This window comes from Sinocyclocheilus anshuiensis, unplaced genomic scaffold (assembly GCF_001515605.1).
Source record: "Sinocyclocheilus anshuiensis isolate Anshui unplaced genomic scaffold, SAMN03320099.WGS_v1.1 scaffold135, whole genome shotgun sequence".
In the NCBI taxonomy this organism is placed as follows: domain Eukaryota; kingdom Metazoa; phylum Chordata; class Actinopteri; order Cypriniformes; family Cyprinidae; genus Sinocyclocheilus; species Sinocyclocheilus anshuiensis.
The window spans coordinates 72,937-97,805 of record NW_015552564.1 but is presented as its reverse complement, the minus strand read 5'-3'; the positions used below and the strand labels follow the sequence as shown (position 1 = coordinate 97,805).

Below are 24,869 nucleotides of genomic sequence, written 5' to 3'. Positions count from 1 at the left end.
CAATGCATAAATACATGATGCTGTTTTGTTCATAATTGTTTATGCAATTTACAAAATTATATTTGATTTTTATTTGTTAATTTAGACGTAATGCACGTTTTTATAGTTACTTCCTTGCGTTGACTATTTAAATGCGCTGCATTATTTTGCTCATTGCGCCCTCCTGTGGCCTCGGGAGACAATTAGACCTATACAATAAAGACCTATTTCATCTGCATATAAAACATTAGAAATTAGATATTTGTTTAATTTTTATTGTGTTTGATTGCTAAAACAAAAAATATTTATTGTTTGTCTCAATAAATTGTTAATTATAAATACAGTGGTTCAATTAAAAAAAACATTTCTATTGCTTTTTGTTTTAAAAAAGGTTGTAAAAAAATGTCAATAATTATCGATACTGAACGATATGAAACATTATATAGTTGATCATTTTTTTTAGCTATACAATAATTATCGATACTGAACGATATGAAACATTATATAGTTGATCATTTTTTTTAGCTATGTCTCCCAGCCCTACTGCTGCTGCTTAGCAGCGTGATGTTCATACCTTAATAGTCCTTTCTGCCGAGGCTGTGGTCGCTCCATTCATAGCGCTGGTCATCTGAGAACGGGCTTCTGATCGGGTCTGAATGAACAGCTGTGACGGTCATGAGTGCGCTGCGGGTCTAGTTTCTCCTGTCTGAAATGTTACTAGCGCTTATATGGAGAGGTCCACACTGACTGTTTAATGCATATAATGAATAATGAATTGGTCTACTTGTGTGCTTATTTCTTTACTGACTTACAAGAAAGTGCTTTTAGAGTGTTGACAAATCATCAGCAGCTAGTCAGAGAAGTCGCTCCAAGATGACCTCAAAAAACAGGTAACTAGCAACAGTAAGAACGTAGTTTATAGGCAGATTTTAGCTTTGTGTGTGTGTACTTGTATTTGGAGTGGAGATTCAGTAAACAATACTCAGTCTGTCTGAGGCAGGGGAATAATCTGGTTTTGCTTCTATGGGAACTTCTGGCTTTTTCAGGCAACAATCAGAAATCTTATTGTATGTTATATCTTCTGCTATTTTTAATTTTAACTGGTGACAAATTTTAGTGAATCCCTAGATGCTGCAGATGTTTTCAGCTAAAATAACTTGCACTGCACTTAATTCAGTCCCCCTGGACAATGCTGATGGTTCAAGGGTCACACTCAAGGTTCAAAGTTCACTGACTTAGCATCAACCAGCTGAAGATTAAAGCAAGTGCTGAAACGATTCCATTATAGAGGCATCTTTTTCTATTGACGGCCATTCAAAATTATATGGCAGATTTCAAATCACATGCTGCTTTGCCTGAGTGACTACCATTGAGGTAAATGGGAATGCTAATGGATAGTTTCTGCAGGTATTATAGTCCTCCTTGGTCTTGATCCCAGCGCTGAACTTTTATTCTTGGGCACAATAAAGGGTCAATTATTCTCGAGAAGCTGTCATTGAGGAAAGCTCCTCTTTTGTCCTCTTATCGTGATGATTAAGACTATTATGTGAGGGGCCCTCGTGAAGAGCAGGAGCTGAGCTGGACGCGTGGAGCTGAGATGCTGACTCATGCTCTGAATATGCTCTGAGGAATCAGGTATTCACCAAAGTGTGCAGCTCACGCACTCAACATCTGAGTCTATTTATCATCATGTCTGTTACCAGAGCACAAGGGTTTTAATGAATTTTGGGAATTCTGAAAGAATCATGGAATTAAGTCAAAAGGGCTGCGTACCGGCCATGGACTTTGTCTCTTCACACTTTTAATTCTTTGTGATGTGAATCTGTATATTATTGAACAAAAGTTCAGGCATTAGCAAGGACCTTGCCCTTGATCCACTAAACATAAAGATGCTGATGTTTATGTGATTAAAAAAAGGAAAACTCTTTTAAAAATCAATGTATTTCAATTTCTTAGAAATTTCGTTTTTGTATTTATATTGGTTTGGTTTTGAAATACTTTTATACCATTTTCTAAAACAAGTTTCAATTCAATGACTCTAAAAATGTCATGTGGTGTAACAGAGTAAAACGTTACATATTTCCTTACACCTTGAAAACACGAGTGTAAACATCTTAATCATTATTTTATCATTGAATATGTTTTAATTACTGATGATGCATTGATAAAAATAGGAATTATTATTAATGATAATTGTTGTTACCAAATCAGCATATTAAATTGATTTCTGAAGGGTCATGTGACACTGTAATTTATTCCTGTGATGCAAAGCTGAATTTTCAGGATCAATACTCTAATCTTCATTTTACGATATATTAAAATAGAAAACGGTTATTTGAAATGCAATAATATTGTGCAATACTAAAGAACATACTTTCCCTATAACATTAAATACTTGAGTCAACGCACCCTAATGATTGTTATAGCCTATGGTTTTATTGTATTGTGTTGTTTTCATTATATATTTGTAATTTTCTTAAGTAAAAAGGTATTTACAAATGTAATGACTATATAATTAATATTGACCTTATTGACACACGGTTATGCAGCAGTCCTCTCTATGATGTCATTTCCTGTTTGTCCCACCACATGACTTTGATTTTCAATTATTACTAAGCAGTGAACCAGTTTTGTTAAAATATTTTTAAAAATGTGTTCTTTTAATAATGCTTTTTTCACTATGACATCAGGACAGCTTTATCGCATTTTTGTGTGAATTGTAATTTTTATTTAATGAATTAATAGACAGGACAAAAAAATCAGCATCACGTTATCGACCCACCTGTGACCCGATTACAAGGTTGTGCATCAAAACAGCTGGTGTGATCAACAGCAACATCACTGTATAACACACCATGACCAATATCCTTCTGATAGCATCTGTTTCATTTATTATTTATCCTCGCTGTAGCGTTTAAAAAGTCCAGTCCCTGGCCAGTGTAGGAAGTGGACTAGGAAGTGGACTGAAACTGCTGAAGGATGTGAACGTGATTGTTTGAACAAACTGACACGGCAAGGACGCCGGGGACTGCGGTGGTCTCACGGAGGCGGCCGAGTTTGATGAACAGCAGAAGTGTGTGGTGTCTCGCGTTCGACAGATCACAAAGGGCACGTTTGATGAATATGTATCTGGCGCTGGACTGTCCCCGTCTCATCTTCCTCTTCCACTCCTCCTCCTGTCCTTTGTGCTCAGATCCGTGGATGTGCGGCTGCTCCCTAGAGCTTCTGTCTAATCATGGTACCATCATCCCTCAGTCACGTTACCCTGGCAGGGCCTGTCAAACAGCATACGCTGGAGGACACGTTGACTTTGAAATGCTGCTAATAAGGATGTTCTTTTTTCCTCTCTCTCCTGATGGTCAAGGGCCAGGAAAGAGTTGAGTAACAATGCTGGATTGCTAGTCATTGGTGTTACCTGCAGGAACCAACTTCAGGCTGATGGCGAGCGGCCCATTCTCCTGTTTGCTGGAGATAAGTGGCGATGCCACCGGGATGAAGCCTTTGCGGTTGTGATTTTGAACCACCTCGACTCCAGACTTCAGACTGGGAGGGGAAAGTTTCTGTAAACACTTTTAAGACTTGAATGAATGGACACTTTGAATGTCCTTTCATTGACCTTTGGGTGGACCTTTAAGGGAATATTTCAGGTTTAATAACAACTCTATCGACGGCATCTGTGGCCTTCTGATGTTTACAGCTGAAAATCGTTTCCACATGTGCCTCGGTTTCTAAAAATAAACCGTAATGAACCTAGAATTGACGTATGGGGCAGTTGTGCAGCACTGGAAATAAACATTAAAAATATACAGTTATCGCACTGTTTTCAAAGTGGAGTTTATTATAGGAGACTAGTGTAATACATTCACTTGTCTGTGCACAGTATACGGTCTTTCAATTCTTGTCATAATCATGTAAATCTAGCAAATTATATCCATTTTAAATCAGGAGTGTAATGTAAAAAGTGCAGTTTCAGCACAATCAGAAGTTCAAACACCTAAAAAAGTGCACATCAAAATGACAGTTTAGATAATTTGCTGTTTTTGCTAAATAATTAATGTAACGGCTTGAAGCAAAATAAAAGCTTCACAATTTAACTTTTACATGTCGGGGAAAAAAAATGTTTTTACAAACTGAGTGACGAGTCAATAGGAACTGTGTGGTTGGATTTTTTGACTAGGAGTATTTTTTATATATGCTGTTCCAAGGATTTTTAAATTTAATTAAATTTTAACATCTATATTTATATAATTGTATATATGAAAATGTTCAAAAATTTGAGGTCAGATAATTTAATTTAATCAGCAAGGATGCATTAAACTGATCAACAGTGACATTTGTAATGTTTCAAATAAATTGTTCTTTTTAACTTTCTATTCATCAAAGAATCCTGAATAATTCATCACTGTTTACATAAAAATATGAAGCAGTTGTTGAAACTGTTTTCAATATTGATGATGATAAATATTTCTTGAGCACGATTGAGCATGATTTCTGAATGATCATGTGACACTGAAGACTGGAGTATTGATGCTGAAAATTCGGCTTTGCATCACATGAATAAATTACATTGTAAAATATATTAAAATGGAAAACAGTTATTTTAAATTGTGATACATTTTCATAATATTACTGTTTTTTTTTTCTGTATTTTTGACCAAATAAATGCAGGCTTAGTGAGCATAAAAGACTCAATAAATATTTATATAATGTACTACCCTATACCAAGTAATATATCTTATGTATTTGGTTAATAAACTACCAGGAATTACTCACCCCTTTTGCACTACAGCCCAGCATATCCATGCAATAATAGTATTGGAAAATTCTTCCATTGTCTCTGGGAATGCCCTTTGGTTGTTGATTTTTGGAATGGTGTTTGTGATAAACTATCTATAATATGTAAACAGAAGGTTACAGCATCCCCACTCATGTGCTTGCTGGGTGTATTGCCCTCCTCTAGTTTGGAATACTCAGATATCTTTAAAACTTTACTGATGTTAGGGAGAAAATTAATTATAAATAAATGGGTTGGTACTGAACCACCCTTAATTAAGGACTGGATAATCCTGATTAAGCGTGAATCCTTATAAGGCACGGAAAACACAGTGCCTACCCCGGAGGCGAGTGGTGCAGCAAAATACTATAGAACCACTGATCTATAATTGAGATTCATTATATAGATCAGTGTATAGAACTCATTATAATCAGTGATGCTGTCTACACTGGATGCGGCGACATGACAAATACCCGATAGTAAACTGCTGCCGCGTTCTATTTATGACATGCTGACACAAATTTCAAATGATTTTTAACGGTCGTTTTGTCGCGTCCAGTGTAGACCGACTTTAGCTGATGCGGCACGGCGTGGTGTGACACGACAACTGTCGCGTCTGGTGTAGACCTATACAGTCTATGGTGTAGACACGGTGTAACGGTTGCCTATTACATTACAGTAAATAAAATTTCACTTACCACATAAACAGAGTAAGGAGAGATGACTGAGGACGATGGCGAATGATTTGCAGATCCTGAGTACCACTGACAAACATCTAACATTGTGAAATGTGTGTTAATTAGTGCCACTCCATAGTAGAGTAGGCTACATGTGATCGCGAATCTCGAAAGTGAAAGTAAAAAAGCAAACGCGCATTCATAAGTGATTTCAATGTCGGCTCCCTGATGCCCGCAATTTATATACAGGATAATTACCCAATTATATAGCCATCGGCGATGGACGATGGCATCGTCTATCGGCTCAACCCTAACGCATGCTTTGTTATAACGATGAAATTATGTATTGTGTAGATACTGTCATACCGGATATAAAAGCAAAGAGGGGAGTCTTTCTGCCTTCCCTGCTCTTTCCCCGATTACTCCTCTCCCATCAGTTACTGTTCAGGTCAAAAGCAGAGACTGTGTAATCGAGAGAAAAACCAAGTGAGAAAGAGAGGGGACCCTCTGCAAAAGCGTCTCTTAGCATGCTGCCAGTATATGCTGTGAATGCAGGGGCCCGGGGCCAGCGCTGTTTTAAGCCTGACTTCTGAGAGTAGAGGTCTGCTCTCTGCACCAAACTTCACTCGCAGACCATCGGGCTGAGAGCGCTCAGGTCACCTTCACTAAGCTCAGATCAGACGAGAGCGAGGAAGCAGGGGAATAAAGCAAATGAGCGCTGTAACTCTTCCAACGGTAAGAGCCGGTGGGTAGTGGCGGTTCATTCGGAACGGAGCAAGTTCTCGCACCGAGTCTATTGCGTCGTGACCCCCGCGGGGAGCACTCTGCGCTCCGGCCCCTTTGGACAATGAACCTTCACCTTGCTGCCATTGCTTATGGACTTTTCTGATGTGGCTGGCTGAAAGGATGGACCATATACTTTGATCTGCGCTTGGCTGATTGGTTGGCTGTATGTACATGCCCTGGTGTGCCCTAACACTGTTGTCATGGGAACTGAGGAAATGAAAACTAAACAAGTCTTTTTTTCAGTGCTGGAAAGGAGGGGGAATCTCCCATCTCTCTCAATGCTGGTGTTGACATCGAGACAAAGGTCTATTATTTGCACTCTATGTACCAGAACTGAAATCTCTTAAGCGAGATACACCTCATGGTTACGTGAAGGTGTTTTATTGTTGAAGGATTTGTTTAGCAGGTTTTGTGGAATTTAAATATTTTGAATGAACTTGAGTCCATTGAGACATTTGCTTTTGTTTGCTTTGGTTGTAATTGATCGCATATCATTTGTGGTTGCCATTTGCAACGCATTAAACAAATAATTTTTATGTCTCATGGTGTTTTCATCTATAGGAAAAGTCTTTTGTCCCCTTTTGTCTGGTAAATCACTTTGATGTTTTTTTTTCCTTTGATTTTATGGTTTTGTTTACCCTTTTTACAATAAGCAGCAAATATTTTGGTATATGCTCGCATTGAGATGGTTTGAGTGCACGCACATGAAACCTGTGCACATACAGCCGCTTCTCGTCTCGTTTGTGTCTTAAGTGAACCTAAATAGTTGAGAAAGAAAACGTGTATCAATTTATTAGGTCTGTTTATTTGGTCTTAAAGTGACAGCAGTCTAATAAACCTGCTGCCATCTGTGTCATTAATGTTAAACAATTGGGATGTAACGATTAACTGCGAGCTGGTTGAAAATCGATTCAAATATGTGACGATTCAAATCGGTTGAGATGCTAAACAAATCGCAATTCATTTAGGGGTAGGAGTTTATATGAATGCATGTCTGAGGGGAACTTACTGTCAGACTATTCAGTTTTTTTTTTTTTTTTTTTTTTTTTACATGACATACAATTTAGGTAGTATTTATTATTTCTATTGCTAGAAATTTTTTACGTAGGTCTATTTCATTTCTTTGTTATTTTTTCGTTTTTTGTGATACCAACATTGATGAAGAATTTTGAAATTTCAATGGTATCAAATATTTTAATATCATAAAAACCTTATTTAAAGCAAAAATTTATATTATCATGAAAAAAGATATGATATAATATTTTGGTCATATTTACCACCTCTGTTTGCTTTGTTTTGTGTAGTATTTTTTTTGGTTTAGTTTTTGTTAAGAATTAGTGTAAGGTCTAACAGGTGTACAAAAAAAGTCAAACAAAATTATATATGTGTGTGTGTGTGTGTGTGAATATATATATATATATATATATAAATACATATATATATACATATATATACATACATATACATACATATACATATATACATACATACATACATACATATATATACATACATATGGATACATCGTGGATCATCCAGGAAACAACACAAAGTATTAAGATTCATTAAACGTTTGAACGGGGTCATTTTTATAAGTTCAGTTATTATTTTTTCTTGTGGAGTATATATAAACATCTGTTATGAGAAATTGCTTATTCAGGACAGTACTAAATAAAAAAAACCATGCACTTTTCATGAGCTCTCTTATTTTGTTAAAATTATTAACATATTTGCATATTCTGCAAAGGGTATGTAAACTTATAAGCATAACTGTGTGTGTGTGTGTGTGTGTGTGTGTGTGTGTGTGTGTGTGTGTGTAATAATATATTGATTTCAGCCTGGTCAGTGATGTTTTTTTAATGCTAGCTGCATCATATTACAAAATTCATCTTTTTTGATTGGTGTAATGGCCATTGTTCCCTTTGTGAAGTAAAATAAAACTAAATAAAAACTAAATAAATCAAAAGTCAAAAATTTACTTTTTTATTTGCAACTATGCCAGTAGGCAAAAGGCGAAAGCTTAAATGAATAAATTAAATTTGATTTTAATTTAATCCATAGTTATAATATTTGTATGCCATAGTATATCCATAGTTATCCAAGGTACATCAAAGAACATCATAATAATACCATGGTACTTTTTGTACATTTGTTGTAACTAAAGCGGTCAAGCTTGCAGTGTCTCTTTTGTACTGAGCTGAAATATCTGTTAGATTTGAGGCGCTAATGGGCAGTCGGGCGAGCTGTTGTTTGCAGTTTCCAGTTTTCAGATCTCTTTGGTCATTTGTCACAACTCTCACCTGAAATATCTTGCTGAATTCCCCTCATTTCAAAGCGCTCCTCAAGAGCTTAAGCAAAACCGGTTGCAAACTTTCTGTTTGTGAACGGTAAAATGTAATTGATTCTTGAGTGTAAGGGAAGTTCACTGGCAGCCCCAACGGTACCCTGTTCGAGTAGTTTGTTGTCATAGCAACAATAAAATTAGCTGGCCCTTTTCTGTCAGATGTAATGTTTTGTGGCAGCGCCACCACAGATACACAAAAAGCAAACCTGCATATCGGGTGTATATATGTGCGTTTATATGTTCCTAGAAAACAACCTCACATTGTTACCCTTGATGTTTGATGTGTCAGTTCGCTATGTTTACGACCGTCCACATTTGTATAATCTGCCTTATAAACGCAGCCATGCCTCGACTGACCCCAGGGAATCTCTGCTCCAGATTGGGAGGCTGGATAATATTCTCGTTCCGTTGCCGTGGATACAGATGCTGTATTCGTCATGCAGCGCTAGCTGTCAGCTGTCAATCAGTGCGAGTGAAGAGAGCTGCTGCTTTGACATGTGAGCACGAGTGTCAAAAGTAGCCCTGAGGCGTGACTGTGCATTTTCCAAGGAGCGCTCAGTTGCATATGCTGTTATTGACTGATTGATTCGCCTTATCAGGGGGTGCTGCCCCTGGCACGTCGCTCGACATGCACGCGCGGCGTATGTATAATTGTGTGTGGATACATGTTGGCATGGGTGTCAGAGAGCGAGTTAAAAGTGATGGGTAACACTGTAGGGAGAGATTAACTGGATTTCCTACTGTGACTTGGGCAGTGTGTGATAAGTTCGTATTTAGATTTTAAGCATCTTCCGATAGCGCCAGGATTACTTCCACTAAAATCCAACCTCCTGCTAACCTTCCCGCCCTGAAACTTCAAACAAACACACACACACACACACACACACAAACACGCTGCTGCAAGAGAATGGATCAGATTTTCCATTATAAAAAAGGTTGCATCATTGTTATATCATTTTTGTTTGGAAGCCTGAAAAGAAAGGTGATTGTGGCTTTGCATCTCACAACTTCTTATAATTATGGGAAATTAAGTCAGATATTTTATTTCTCGCAATTGTGAGTTTATATCTCATGGATGTGACTTTATTTCCCATAATTGTGAGAAATCAACTCACAGTTGTGACTGTTTCTCCTAATTGCAACTTTATATTTAAGTGCAATTGTGTTTCACACAATGACTTTATAACTCACAATGTGACTATAAACTGCACAATTGCGGGCTTAGCCTGTTTCTTTTATCTCACAGTTATGTTTTCTTTTTTACTCTGAAACAGAGTTGCCTTATCTTTGTTTCCATTTAACTCGTCACAATGACTTTCTTCACCATCTTTTGAGTATCCAGGATTCTGAACTTGATTTTCTTCTTTTTTTTGAGTGATTGGATCAAGTTCACTTAATGCTTTAACTTGCTTTGGCTTATAATTCTAACCCAGCAATTAAACTTTGGTAGAAAAGTTAAAGGGGAGTGATTTATGTATTTATTTATTTATAAAATACAATATTCTTAACACTTTAAAGCAATGTTGTTTATATCACTTTAAACTGTATTATCATTTACTCACCCTCATTTCATTCTAACCCCATATCATTCCTTTCATCTGTGGAACACAGAATGAATGAACATCCGTTTTCCATAGAAGGAAAGTGAATGCTCATTTGTACTGCCAAGGTCCTAAAACAACAACAACAACAACAAAAAACAGTAGCCCATATGACTTGTATGCCATATTTCAATTCTTCTGAAGCCTTTGAATTGAACAGACAGGATTCAAGTTGTTATTCATCTCCTCTGGAGACCTAAAAGTCTAATGCCTGTGCTCAGTTACAAACAAATGTTCATAAATGCTGCTAATTTGACTGGTGAGTTTAGCTGAAGTAGTTTGTCAACTCTATAAAGCTTCTCCATTGAAACTAATATACTATGAATTTTGAATTTGAGTAGCTTAAGCTTGAATAAACTGCATTTGTAAAATGCATTTGTTGAGAGCGTCTCAACTCTGTCTTCTTTTTCCTGTTTGCTGATCTCACCTCTGAAATAATGGAAGTGGATTCCCGTTCTCATGCTGATTTTTCAGTCTCATTTCTCTTTGGGAGTTCACAGAGTACACATTTGTTTCATGGGAACAAATATCTACAAATATAAGAGATTAACTTAACATGCAGTGATTTTAGCCTCATGTATTTGTTGATCCTGCAAACCAGACAAACTTTTATTTTAGTTCATGTTTACTGTAGTACTGGAGGCTTATTTTTTATAAAACCAAAATTACGATATGACTTTGTGCAGTTATCAAATCGCAAAGACTGTGATTTGTTTAAGTGGATATATTTGCTGCATTTTTCATAGTAAAACACATGAGCATGAGCAGCTTATGATCTGTGTTTTCTGTCTCTCATAGCGACTCTCAGAGTAAATGCCTCACAAACTTGTGATGAGAAGCTCCTTATAAACAGTTGTTAAAAAAGAGGAGCTTTAAGAGCTTCTTGCAGTTTCCTGACAGGAAATAGCTTGAGGATTTAACAATTGAAAAGAAAGTAATTGACTTCTATAAATATTATTGTTGTTAAATACTATTATTTTATTTCCAATTAATATTTAATATTTTGTTTAATATTTTATTTAAGAATAATAATAATTATAATTCTATTTTTCTTAAATACGTCATTTTAAATACTTAAATATTTTAGTTTACTGTGAAATAATAATTAAAAAAAATCTAACTTTTTAACATTATTATTGACTTAAATTGATATATAATCTATATAAAACCTGGGTCCTATTTAAATGCAGTTTTAAATTATTTTAATTATATATATATTTTTAAATAGCTCTATTTTATAGTGAAATATTGCAGTCGTAATTTCTTATTTTGTTTAATAGTTTTAGTTAGTTATTATTATTATTATAGTCATATTGATATATAATACAAAAATAAAAAAAGGCCGAATTGTGCAGCCCTACAAACAAGCACAAACATAACCAAAACAAAACAAACAGACCTTTAACTCATTTTAAATCACAGTTTTTATTACAAAAATTGCAATTGTGTGTGAACTGCTTGTCCACAGATGCAAACTATATAAGAGCTCCAATTAAGCCTTTTCAATTTTTTCCCCATAAAAACCATCAATCACTTCACAGTGTTGTGTTTTCTCGTGTCTCTGCAGGAGCCGAGGGCTGCATGGGTCCAGTGGTCATGCCCCCAGGGAAGAAGGCCGAGGGCCCCAGCAGCGGGAGCGTGGCGCGGGGTCTGAGTCAGCTCTACCAGGACACCGAGGCAGCTGACCTCTCTCTGGCCCTGTCTGCCTCCCTCAGCCGGGCCGAGGACGAGGAGCTGACCAGCCTCAGCTGGCTGCACGAGAGCACGGATCTTCTGACCAGCCTGGGCCACTCGGGCCTGCGCAGCGTCAGCCCCCTGCAGGACGCTAACGGTGGCCGCGAGCCCTCTTCCTCGCCGTCGTCCTCCCCTGAGCCCAGCGAGCCACCCTACCACCTGTCCACGGGTCCCAGCCACAAACCGCCCTACTCCTTCAGCTGCCTCATCTTCATGGCAATAGAGGACGCTCCCTCCAAGCGACTTCCTGTCAAAGACATCTATGGCTGGATACTGGAGCACTTCCCCTACTTCGCCAGCGCCCCCACTGGCTGGAAGAATTCAGTGCGTCATAATCTGTCGCTAAACAAATGCTTCAAGAAGGTGGATAAGGATCGCAGTCAGGTGAGGGCTTGTGTTTCTCTGAGGTTAACTGAGGATCAAGATGTAACAGAGCCGCTTGTTTTATTGGAACGCACACTTTCATCTTCCTGAGTGATTTTCCATCAATAGTTCATCATCCTGATGGCTTTTAAATACTTAACCCAGAGGCGTTCACATGTTCTTGAATGCTTTTCCTTTCCATTTACAGTCTAGGAGTTATGAAAACTTAGCTTTTACCTTCATTATTGGGCCAATTGGGTTCATAATAAAGAAAAAAAAACACATTTTAAAACACATTTGCCAACTTCTTCGAAATGTACTATTTGTATTCATGAAGTTGTCATATGAATTTGACAATTTTTATACCAGTTTCAGTAACTGTTTCAATTAAATTATTTTTAGTTGTGCTATGCTAATAACATTTTCCTTGCACATTGGAAAATTGGAACACATCATCTAAATAATTATTTCCAAGTTTTTAAATATATTTTTAATATAAATGTAAATTTAATGATTCAATTATGAATAAAAACAAATTAATGAATTATTCATTTATAAATATCATTAGCACATGACATTTTTACAACCAAACCTGTCATAAAAAGGTCAAATTATATGATATTTCGCACAGTCGTTAGGGTCTGCAGGGGTCTTTTCTATGATTGACTTTGCAGACAAAAGTTTTTCAAATATTAATAGCAGTGAAGCAGTATTGTTAAAATATTTTTTATTCTCTAGGTGGTAATAAGAGGTTATGCCAAACTACTTAAGATTTTTTCACATTGTCCCCCACAAAAAAAAAATAAAAAATTAACAATAATAGACAGAATAGACAAAATAAAATAAACAAAAATGAAATTTTATACAGACGTTAAATGTCTCTCTATGTATGAATTGCATTTTAGAATATTTTTAAATAAATGAATAAATAGGACAGTACAAACGAGCAGCTTGTCATTGACCTATTAAAGCAGTATTAACCTTAAATCAAAGTCCAAGATGAATTTATGACAAATGAGTTCTAAGTCAACAAAGGCTTATTATTATGGTTTGTTTCCAAGAGATTTTATGAATGTGGGCTGTGGATATGTAAACAAGTCCATGATTATAATCAAAATATAGTACAACTGTAATCAATGCGTGACTATAATCAAAATGAATAAATCAAAACTTTTTTTGTTTAGATATGACAAATAACGTTAAAATCGTACATTGACATCAAAACAGATGAAAAGATTAACAAATAGCACCGTTTGCTCTGGCAGAGTGTGTTTGTATTATTATGTATGTGTGTGCCTGTAAGAGTGTGTTTGTACCTGTCCTAGCCGTCATCCTGTCATTTGGTTCTTAACTACGACCAAAAGAGTTTTCCATGTATATGTATTCCCATAGCAACCTAGCTGTAGTTGACATGAAAAGCATGCTGTTTCTGTAGCAACAGCGAAACTGATTGGCTGCGTTGCTATGTGTGTGAGTAGATCTGTATATGTGTGTGTGGGTAAAATGTGGGAGCATTTCAGAGAAGTGGCATGAAGCACAGTGATCTGTTTTGATGGGTAAAGTTCAGGTTGCTTGACCAGTTGTATCACGTTTCACAGAGTACAAAATAAAGTAAATCTCTGGCAGAAGACCAAACTAATCTACTGAAATTGACATACAACCCTTCTAATGTAGACTGTTATATATAGGCAACATAGGCTGGGATATATATATATGGGTTGTGATAAGTAGGGAATTAACTGAATTAAATTTGAATGTATGTGTTTAATTTAGTTTCATTTTCCACTCTGATTGAAACGGGGAAATGTTTTTTCTTTTTTTGTCAAGATTTTTTACTTAAAAGATATGTTGGTCTCTCAATATACTTAAATCATTAATAGCCTCTTTTGATTTGTTTAAAAATGGTATTAAATCTCACACACTTCAGAAGGGTGTGTGAAGGAGAAGGGCAAACCAGTGGTTTAACAGCAGACTAAGTATAATGATTCACAGTGTGTTACTCAATAGCAGATGTTTAGACACTGAATGCTGAGATAGATCAGTCCCAGCTTTCTTACAAGTCTCAGTCGTCAAAGATCCAGCCAAACACCACTGGTTAAAGATAACAAATGTGTCCGCACTTCATTTTTTGCTTGAGTACTAAACATATGCAATTTTCAGTGCTCTGTGTCTGTGTTTTAAAGGAATCATAATTTACACTTTTTTTCCCCCTGAAGTCCACTTATAATGTTAGTCAAGGTTGCTTAAGCCAAAATCTAATTTACATGACCGTTTTTACCTTCTGTCTGACACTTTTAATTAAGCAGCCTGTTTTTTGTTTCTGTACCTTTAAGTATTCTGTATGCAAATGTTATAATTATTAACCCAGGGGTGTCCATGATGCTTGGAGAAAACATTTTGTTAATGTTCCCAATCGTCTCAGTTTAGCTGGCACACAACCCTCCAAAGCAGGCTCATGTAAAGTCATTCTTCTTCCAGGTTTTTTTAAGCCAATCACGTGAGCTGTAAAAGCCATGTGGCTAAACACTCCGAAAGCTGCAAAATTGTGTTGCAAGAACGCTGTTTGGTTGATGGCACAAAAATAATGCACACAGACAGTCCCAAATCCTTAAAGTGGCGACTGTCCATTACATACTTTTAAAGAGTTTGTCAAAAACATCTACTATCATGTAATGAGTAATTTGCTGTTTTCTATTTTGTAAGAATACGTGGCAACCTTTGAATCACTGTAGATGGAGATGCTTTTCAGGTCCAGATGTTGTGCACTGTAAAAAAAAAAAAAAGACTGTGATTTTAACGATTGTAACCGTAAAAATGCTACAGTAAAAATCTATTAATTGCTTAACGGTAAATTCCCCTACTATATACAGTGAAAAACTGTATTGGACATTACATGTAATTTTACGGTAATATACAGTTTATGAAAGTGGAAAAAGAACGTATACGTTACAGTGAAAAAACGTAAATTGACATTCCCAGAATTCCCTGCTTTGCATTTCACATTTGATTTTTTCTTGTAACTATTTCTTAGTTTTTTTCTTATCAGTTGTGTACATTAGAGTTGTATGTTACATCTAATGTTGTTAAATTAATGTCCATTGCATTATTTCAGTTTCATGTGTGTTACCATGATGTTGTTTAGTGTTTGTGTGAATGACACTGTGCACCTTCTATATATCTTAGTATTTAAAAGCTGCTTGTGATGGGCTTTGGTTCATCATGTGACTTTCTTTTCACCACCTGCTTTTGTTGGTTATCAGTGTATTACAATGGTACAAAACAGATTTCAATACTTCAGTAGGTTGGTGTATTAACATTTATATCAGTTAATGAAATACGGTTTTTAAATGTAAATTTAGTTAAATCTGTAAAAAACTAAAATGTTGCTACCATATTTTTTACGGTACATTTTCTTACAGTGATGGTTGCAGGAGGGACTAACTTCTAACCAGATAAACTTTGACCACTCTCTTTGTGCAGGTGTACTTCATACTAGGGTTGACCTAAATACTGAATAAGCATTAATATAATATATAGGGTGTCATGTCTAAATGAGGTTGTGTCAATAGAACCATGAGGATTTCTGAAGAAGCCATTATTGCAGCTTACTTTCCAAAAATGGAAAATCCAGTTTTCCATGATTTGACCCCTTTAACATTCGTGAAAATGTGTGTATACTTTATAAGCCATGAGTAGAAACCCTCTCTTTTAAACATAGGCAATCATGTATTCTGGCTCTCTGAGCGTAGAGTCTGTGGCAGAGATCTGCTTTCCTCATTTACCACGGTTGGGAAAGATTAGCACATGGGTCTGGGCTGGTTTTAAAGCGCCATCATTGTCTCCATGTAGACTGAGATACTCGTGCCAAACCCTCCAACCATCCCTCTCTTCTACTTGTTGCCTTGGAGACCAGTGAAACCACAGGTGCATGTCTGCTCCTCCTCTGTCTCCTATAGAGAGGGGTCGTGCGGCTCTGGCAGGCAGGTGAGCTGGAGCCGTACCCGGATGCCGTGCTGGTGAATGATGTACGTCAGTCTGTGATGTTGTTTTGCAGGCCTGTTGATAGCTAATTGAGGGCAGATGGAAGACTGGTGGGGGAAGTTATGAATGAAGTCATGGGGAGTGTATTTGAATTACCCTGCACCCCTGGTGGAAACGGCACGCTGGGCCAGTGGCTCCTCCAGCAGTGTGAAAAACACAAACACACACATAGATACATGAAATAAAGTTGCTTCCCCCAACCTTTTGGCAATTGCCAGCTTGTTGGCCCGTCTAATCAAACCTTTCCCTTAATTGTCTTATGTAGTGTGTCGGTAAACACTGCTGATCATTGCTATAGCGTCTGTTCTGTAACTACGATAATATCAGTGTGCTTTCATCATCCCGTCTCACTTATTTTTGTGCTAAATTCGAAAGCCGAGATCAAAGCGGCACGGGTTGAATTTCATGCCTTGTGTGAGTTGTGTTTTTTGGTAAAGTGAAATGTGGCACTGGAAGCCCCCGATGGAGGGCAGACAGCTTAATTAGGTGGAGAACGGCTTCTTTGATCTAAAAATATATGCCAGTGTTGCCTGTTGAGGCAGTTTTAAAGGTGCCTCTGTATTCACTAGACAACGAGGGTCTCGAGTGCTAAGTCTAATCCTCCTCCCCACTTTTTCTCAATACTTTGCAAAAATGTACTCAGTGATAATGTACAGTTTATTTCAAAACAAACTATGAAGGTTCTTGAGAGCATCAGGCTAAAGTGAGTCTATTTCAAATCTGCTTTTAGAGTAGGGCTCTTTAAGACTTTAGTACCAATTCCATTTTAGCCCACCTTGCAAGTAAAGCTCCTTGCACACCGAGTCCGAAATTTTCCTGTGTTTTTTCATATTCGTCATCCTAAAAATTTGTTGCACACTGAGTCCAATGCGTATTAATTAATCTGTTGCGAAAAAAATTGGCAAAACAGTACTAAATGGAGTCTTCAAGCAGTGAGGATGATTTTGTTGTCCTCTCGCTTCTTGAAAAGAAAAAAAAGGAAATATTGGGTCCATCCAATCCTGAGATATAGAGAGGAAGGAGAGTCCCCCTTCATTATTAAAGAGCAGTAGGATTATCACGGGCGATTCAAAGTTTACTTCAGGATGACGATGCTTTGCTAGAGATACTAGAGCCACATATTAAAAAGAAGACCACCAATTTCTGTGAACTCAGTGTGCAAGGATCTATACAGTGCTTTGTGCTGCTTCTTTCTTAGGCTATGTGTTTTCAGTGAGATTTTTTTATGTGAGATTTCAGTGGCAATTTGGATAGATGTAATTGAGAGACGTGGTGCACTGCAAACGAGAACCAATCAAAAGTTTCAGAATAGCATCGCTTTACTGAACAGCCATTAAATGGCAGGAGCCATTGTGCACATCAAAAACAGGCAAAGCAACAAATTAATATTATTCAACATATCCTAGCTTTTTGCAGAAAATATTGAGATGTAACCCCCTTTGTAGGCCTAATCGTTGACATTTTCATAGGTAACTGTAATTCAATTAAACATGATTTTTCCTCAGTAACTGTAATGGATTACAGTTACTTTTTTGTAATTAATTTACGTAATTCCGTTACATGTAACTAGTTACTCCACAACACTGACAAGTTGAGGTCCACTTCACTCTAGGGGTGGTCCTTGGCTCCAACCCAGATCAAACTCATCTGCCTATAGTTTTCTAGAAATCATGAAGACCTTGATTGGATTGCTTTGGTGTGTTTGATTAGGGTTGGAGCTAAACGCTGCTGGAAAGTGGATCTAGAGTGTCAGAGTGGCCCACCCTTGCTATAAAGTATCTCGTAATATTGTTAATCTTGATAAAGATATCGAAAGATTAAAGATGTATCATGACAGTACTTTGTCTTTTTTGTGTTTCAGAGCATAGGAAAGGGTTCTCTCTGGTCTATTGATCCTGACTACAGACACAATCTGATTCAGGCGCTGAAGAAGACTCCATATCATCCGTATTCCCCTCGGCTTCCAAAACCTTCTACCTCCCCGTCTGCCTCTCCTCAGCAATACCACAGGTAACGCCTCAATTTATCACTCAGGTTTTTTTCTTTTTTGGCCATCCATTTCTTTTTCCTCTCTTTTCTTTTCCTCTGCACCTACCAGCTATTGCTTTTTTTCCTGTTCGTCATTTTGTTTTCTTCTGGTACTTTCATTCACACTTTCCATTTTGTGTGGCCCTGAAAATCCTAGTCCAGACTTTTCCGTTTCTAAATAAAGGAGCATGAGTACAAAAACCTGTCTTAGTGTGGAATAACAAAATGTGACTGAGAGGACGTTAACTTTACCATGGCATGAATAATTTTGACCGTAAAAGAGCTTTGGATTAAACAAATCTTCTCTTTATCTTTAAGAAAGAGAAAGATAGGAAGCCCGAAGGGAAGAAAGATCACATACAAGCCTTTCTTTGGTGGCCTCTCTTATGACCTTCCTGTGAAGAACACATAGGTCCAGTGTGTGAGGGTTTGGGTCAGTTCCTCACTCATTCTTGAACACTCTGTCAGCAACTGGACATGGTCCTCTGGGGAATCTGTGGGATGTAAAGAAACAGCACGCGCTTGCCCTTCCTGAGTCGTTTCTTCTCCTCTGCTGTTGCTGTGACGACCAGAGTACCTCCATGGCAACACATGCATAAGACAGGTGGAACAGTAGCACAAAGCTATTTGTCTGGCAAAAGAAGAAAAAAAAAACAGAGATAGGACAGACAGTTAGTGCTAAGAAATAGATTATAGGCTTAGCAACACTAAACTCCATAGCAACAGAAGATGTCGGGTGCCTATTTTCTTGCTTTTTCCTTGCTTTTTCCATGTGAATAATCCAGCCCACTCTAAAGCGGCACTAAACTGCAGTGGAAACGCAAACTGAGCTGAGCCGTGCCGAGTCGAGTCGTACCACGCAGTGGAAAAGCGCCATAAGTTGCTGCTGGAAGAGGTGTTAGTGAGACCAGCAGGGGGTGCTCACCCTGTGGTCTGTGTGGCTCCTAACGCCCCAGTGTAGTGATGGGGACACTATATTGTAAAAAGCACCGTCGTTCGGAAGAGATGTTAAACCGAGGTCCTGACTCTCTGTGGTCATTGAAAATCCCATGGCACTTCTTATAAAGAGTAGAGGTGTATCCCCGGTGTCCTGGCCAAATTCCCTCCACTGGTCCTGGTCAATCATGGCCTCCTAATAATCCCCATCCACTTGATTGGCTCTATGACTCTCTCTCCTCTCCACCTGTAGCTGGTGTGTGGTGAGCGCACTGGTGCCGTTGTGCTGTGGCTGCCGTCGCATCATCCAAGTGGATGCTGCACACTAGTGGTGGTTGAGGAGAGATCCCCTCATATGATTGTAAATCGCTATATAAATGCCCCATCCATCCACCTATCCATTAAACCTGATACTCCAAATGTATTCTCTGTTGCTGTAAAAAAAGTTATGGCAGCTTATGCTTTTACATTACTTTAACTCATCAAAATAAGTTGAGCAATTAGATTTTTTTCAAGTTGGTTTAATGTAATTTAAGTTGAAATGACTTGTACAACCAGTTGATTATACTTAAAAAATAAAGGCAGCAACTGAAGTAAAGTGTTTCAGTTGAAATAGGATGGATTTTTTTTTTTACATTGTGGAAATATGATAGCTTAAATAGTTTTACATGGTCCAAGCTAGTTTAGATGGTTTATTTCATAAAAGCTGTGATGTAACATAAGTAGCAACAGATTCTTTCTTCAATATTGTGAACTATATCCGTGTAAAATGGATTGGGTAGTTGCGAATTGGATGGAGGCAGATCTAATTGCGAGCTTGCAGTCAATTGTAAGAAAGAGGTGGGGTTTAAGCTGACAAAATGATTGGAGAAGTCCGGCAATATAATTACATATATAAGACATTACACATTTTTTTAGCAAAGAAGCATTTTTGGCAGATCAGGTAATTTTACGATAGAAATAAGATTTTTAACTATTATGACTGTTATAGTGTCTGCTGTGTTTCGATCTCCATCTCTGATCTTTTTCTCCATGTATGTGTGAAAAACCACACAAAATATACAATCATTTACGTCCTGGAAAAATGCGATATCGCCCCCGCAGTGGCCAATTTCTTTAAAATTTCTCACAGACCTTTAGGGCTGTGAGTCAAACAGACCCACTAAGTTTTGTTACGATCGACCTCCATTAACCTTGTCTAATAGGTGCTCAAACTTCTTGGCCTATGGCTGCCATGTTTTTTGAGATATGCAAATGTCCTTATAGACGCTTGTGGCATTTTGGTCCAATACTGTGCATACCAATTTTCATGTTGATAGGACAAAGGGTTGCGTAGTTATAGCTATTTTTGTTTTTTCCCTCTTATAGTGCCACAAAGTAGCCAAGCTCCACAATTCTTTTCATGTGACCTAAGATTCAGCTCTTACATATGTGTTCTGAGTCTGATGAAGATATCTCATTCCGTTCAACAGTTATAAGCATTTTAGTAAAAGCAGCCCGGTCCCTTTCGAACATTTTGGCGTCCCTTTGCGATGGTGAGTTGAAAGTTCAGCTGTTTTTTTTTTTGTGATAATTATTGATATTCACTCTCTGGAGAATCTTTCTGCTCTGGTTTGGTTCCGATCGGGCGAAAATTCTAGGATTAGTTCCCAAAAGTAAGGCTCTCAAAAAATCCAAAATACCCGAAAATTTCGCATTTTGTCCGGCATGAGCCAAGGATTCCAACAAGGATTGAGCCTGTGATTAACGGTTTAGGAGTTATGAGAGATTTCATACTTTTGACCGCTGTAGCGGCCCTGTCAGGCCGATTGGGGTGAGCCTTGGTGACGTTGTAGATGATGTGAGTACTACCGTCCCTTCAAGTTTCAAGTCTCTATGACTTACGGTTTGGTTTGCCCAAACAGTTTTACGTGGAGATTGCTGATCCTTGGCCATTCTAACAATTACAATAGGGTTTCAGCGCTATGCACTTGAACCCCTGATTAACCCCTTAACTGTCACCCCCCATTTCTTAAAATAGGCATATCCAAACTTAAATTGTTGTAATTTATGAACACTTTGGAATACAGATATAAGGTTGGTCTCTATTTAAAGAAGAAAATCAGCAGATTATCGCAAATTTTTTTAAAGAATTAAAGTATCAAAAAGTTATGCTAGTTCCATTTCCATGGTAACGCAATGTGCGATTTCAAAATGGTTTTCACAGGATGAATCTTGGGCTTCTAAGCTTTCAAATGATATATGATTTATGATAATTACTAAAAGATTTGATAGAGAAAAAGGACAACAAAAAAAAGAGTGCCAAGCGTCCCACAGGTGGGACGGTGACAGTTAAACCTGTGCATCGATTGTTTAAAATAAGATCAATAACATGCATTTAGAAATAAGATTGGGTGAATTGTCATTTCATGCCGAATTTAATGTGTGTTCTAAAGAGTGGCAATGCTTTACTCAAAGTATTTTTATTTTTTTAATAATGTATTGTATGTTGTATACATCTAATGCATTTATTATGCAATTAGAATTGCTCATACTCAATTCAAAAATTTTACATTTTATGACAGTGGGATAAATTTTACAACATTAGGATAATGAGATAAGATAAATGTGATGTCAGTCTGCTCATCTGTGAATCTCAACACCCCCAGCTGTTCCTATCACTTAAAAAAGTGATGCTCATGGTGAGTTTGAGGATCTGATTTCAGGACTAAAAGAGTGAGTCAATCTAAGTTAAAGGATAATATCGATTGTTATTGGAAGAACAAGCCATTTGGATCCATTGCTTTGGACAGTCTATAATGAGTAATCATGGTAAATAATGGGATTTCCAAGCCTCGCCAGAAAGTCTGTACTAGTTCAATTAGATTCTTGCTCAACCTCTCAGTCTCCAGTTTGCATTCCACACCATCATATCTCATATACTTCCTCCCCTGCTTTTATCTGACTCTGACTAGGATTTCAGAAGTTCATAAAACAAAAGTTTTTTTTTCATTATGTGATTTTATCACTCAATGCTCTTCACAGTATCTCGATTTTCTCTCTCATTCTCGCTCTGTGTTTATAACCCTCAGTCCTCCACTATGGCCAGGAAGTCCACTCTTCAGAAAGAATGGAGGAGTGCTCTTACAAGGTAAAAGCCCTATGTTTTTTTGTCATTTCTTCTAATCTATTTCTTAAAGACTCCATTATAATCAAAATGTTTGTGGGTTTTAATCAGTTTATTAGCTTTGAAACCATGTACTCCTCGCTGTTGATAAATTAGCCTATAGTGAATATACACTACCATTCAAAAGTTTGGGGTCAGTATGATTTTTAAATTTTTTATTTTTATTTATTTATTTATTTATTTTTTAAGTCTTATGCTCATCAAGGCAGCATTTAGTTGATCAAAAATACAAGAAAAACAGTAATATATTTTACATACGTTTTCTATTTTAGTATATTTTAAAATGCAATTTATTCCTGTGATATTAAAGCTGAATTTTCAGTATCATTACTCCAGTCTTCAGTGTCACATGATCCTTCAAACATCATTCTAATATGCTGATTTGTTGCTCATGAAACATTCATTATTTTCAGTTTGGAAATCATTTGTGCTGCTTATTTTTGTGGAAACCATGATGCATTTTGTTAGGATTTTTAATGAATAGAATGTTCAAAAGAACAACATTTATTTGAAATAGAAATTTAAAAAATATATGGACATGTCTTTACTGTCATTTTTGATCAATTTAATGCATCCTTGCTGAATAAATGTTAATTTCTTTCAAATAAATAAAATAAATAAAAATAAAAAGCACTTAATGTAAGTACTCTTACAAGAAAACAGAACAAAAATATTGATGACTCATCCTGTACTACACAGATTTTTGTCCAATCAAATAATTACAATAAAATAACCCACCTCCTAATACCACCTGTCACCATCCAGCAAATAAAAATCATGTTTGCAGCGTAGCCTTTTAGCTTATTAGCCATGTAAAAATATTTTTTTAAAATGTGATGAGTTCTCCAATAAGTCCCACTCAAACTTCCAGTTTTAATATGAAATATGTCAGAACAGGAAAGAAAACTGTGCCCGTCAAGTGATTTTCATGCGCCCTGTAAAAGCACCTTGCAAGAGATCCTTGACTTTGATTTATAAAAAACCCTCTTTATCACACAAATAGCTGCATTTTTTTTTTTTTTTTTTTTTTACCACTGATTCTTTCATTTCCCACAACTGCTCCTTCATCTCTCTCTTTCAGTCCATCTGTTTGTCTCTCTCTCTTTCGCTCCCTGTTGGTGTCGCGGCCATTTAAATGTCCATTCGATTCCAATCAGGGTGCTCTCTTTCCACTCCTCTGCAAGCAGCTTAAATGGAAGGAAATGGATACATTATCTGTCTGTAGTGGCTCCCCTCTCCTCCTCGTCTGCTCTTGATAATGGAATAATGGAGGCAGAGCTGCCTGTGAAAAGTGTCTGAGCAGGGCTATTGGCATTTGAGTGATGTGAATGTCTTGATGGCTGTCTACATAAAAGCAAAGAGCTCAGTGTGTGTGTGTGTCAACTGCTCGACCGGACAGTCTTAGCTCAAGGCCGCTTCACTTAAGCTTGCTACTAGCTTACAGTTTGTGAGTGGCTGGACACCTGTGAAGGCTAGTGTCTTTTTGCCGTGTCCCTTAAAGCGATAGTTCACTCAAAAATGAAACTTCTGTCATCATTTAACTCTCAGGGGATTCACTGGAGAATCACTTTCCATTTTTCTGCCTGCTGTGAAACCAGTAGCGGTGGATTGAATACTATTATTGACCTTTCAACAAATCAGTTGAGCGAACATAATGTCAGTTAATATTTATAGTGAAATAGTTTATAATGTATCCATCCTACTTTTCACTCACCTTCATGTTGTTCCAAATACAAATGACTTTTTTCCTTTGAGATGTTTAGCAGAATGTTCGCGCTGCTCTTTTCCATGCAGAAAGGTGGCAAAAAGCACCTTCAGAAAGTAATTCATATGACTTACATACTACACTTTAAGTCTTCTAAAGCCATACAATAGCTTTGTTTGAGGAACGTATGACAGGATTTTCATTTTCAGGTGAATTTTTCCTGTGAGGTGGGCAAGATCTTTCTCGGGGTGATGTTCTTCAGATCTTTTAGGGCAGTGGTTCTCAACCAGGGCACCAGGAACCACTAGAGGGCATCAGCACAATTCCAACGGTCCCATAAGATAGCTTAAAGGTGGGGTAAGCGATTTCTGGTAGCCAATGTTGTGTCTACACCGGACACGAGTGGCGCGGCGCGGCGTGACAAAATACTATAGAACTCATTATAATCAGTGATGCTGTCTACACCATAGATATATATACATATCTATGGTCTACTGGATGCGGTGCGGCATGACAAATCCCCGACAGAAAACTGCTGTTGCGTTCTATTCATGATGTATTGACACAAATTTAAAATGATTTTCAATGGTCGCTTTCGCGTCCAGTGTACTAGACAGACTTTGGCTGTTGCGGCGCTTGTAGACATGGTGTTACTCACCTATCGAGAAGAAACAAAGCAACCTCGGCGTCCGATCGAAGGCCTTCCGCTCCTTGAGTTCTCTCCAGCGCTGGAAA

At 37.4% G+C, this 24,869-nt stretch overlaps 1 protein-coding gene across 1 annotated transcript in view; it reads left to right on the top strand.

The window, feature by feature from the left end:
- Positions 1-24,869, top strand: part of LOC107664819 (forkhead box protein N3-like) — a 46,122-nt gene that overhangs the window by 17,854 nt on the left and 3,399 nt on the right. The window contains exons 2-4 of the mRNA XM_016455491.1: positions 11,729-12,279; positions 18,161-18,309; positions 22,335-22,393. Of these exons, the coding sequence (XP_016310977.1) occupies positions 11,743-12,279; positions 18,161-18,309; positions 22,335-22,393 (745 nt within the window). The 5' untranslated portion in view covers positions 11,729-11,742. The remainder of the gene's footprint in view (positions 1-11,728; positions 12,280-18,160; positions 18,310-22,334; positions 22,394-24,869) is intronic.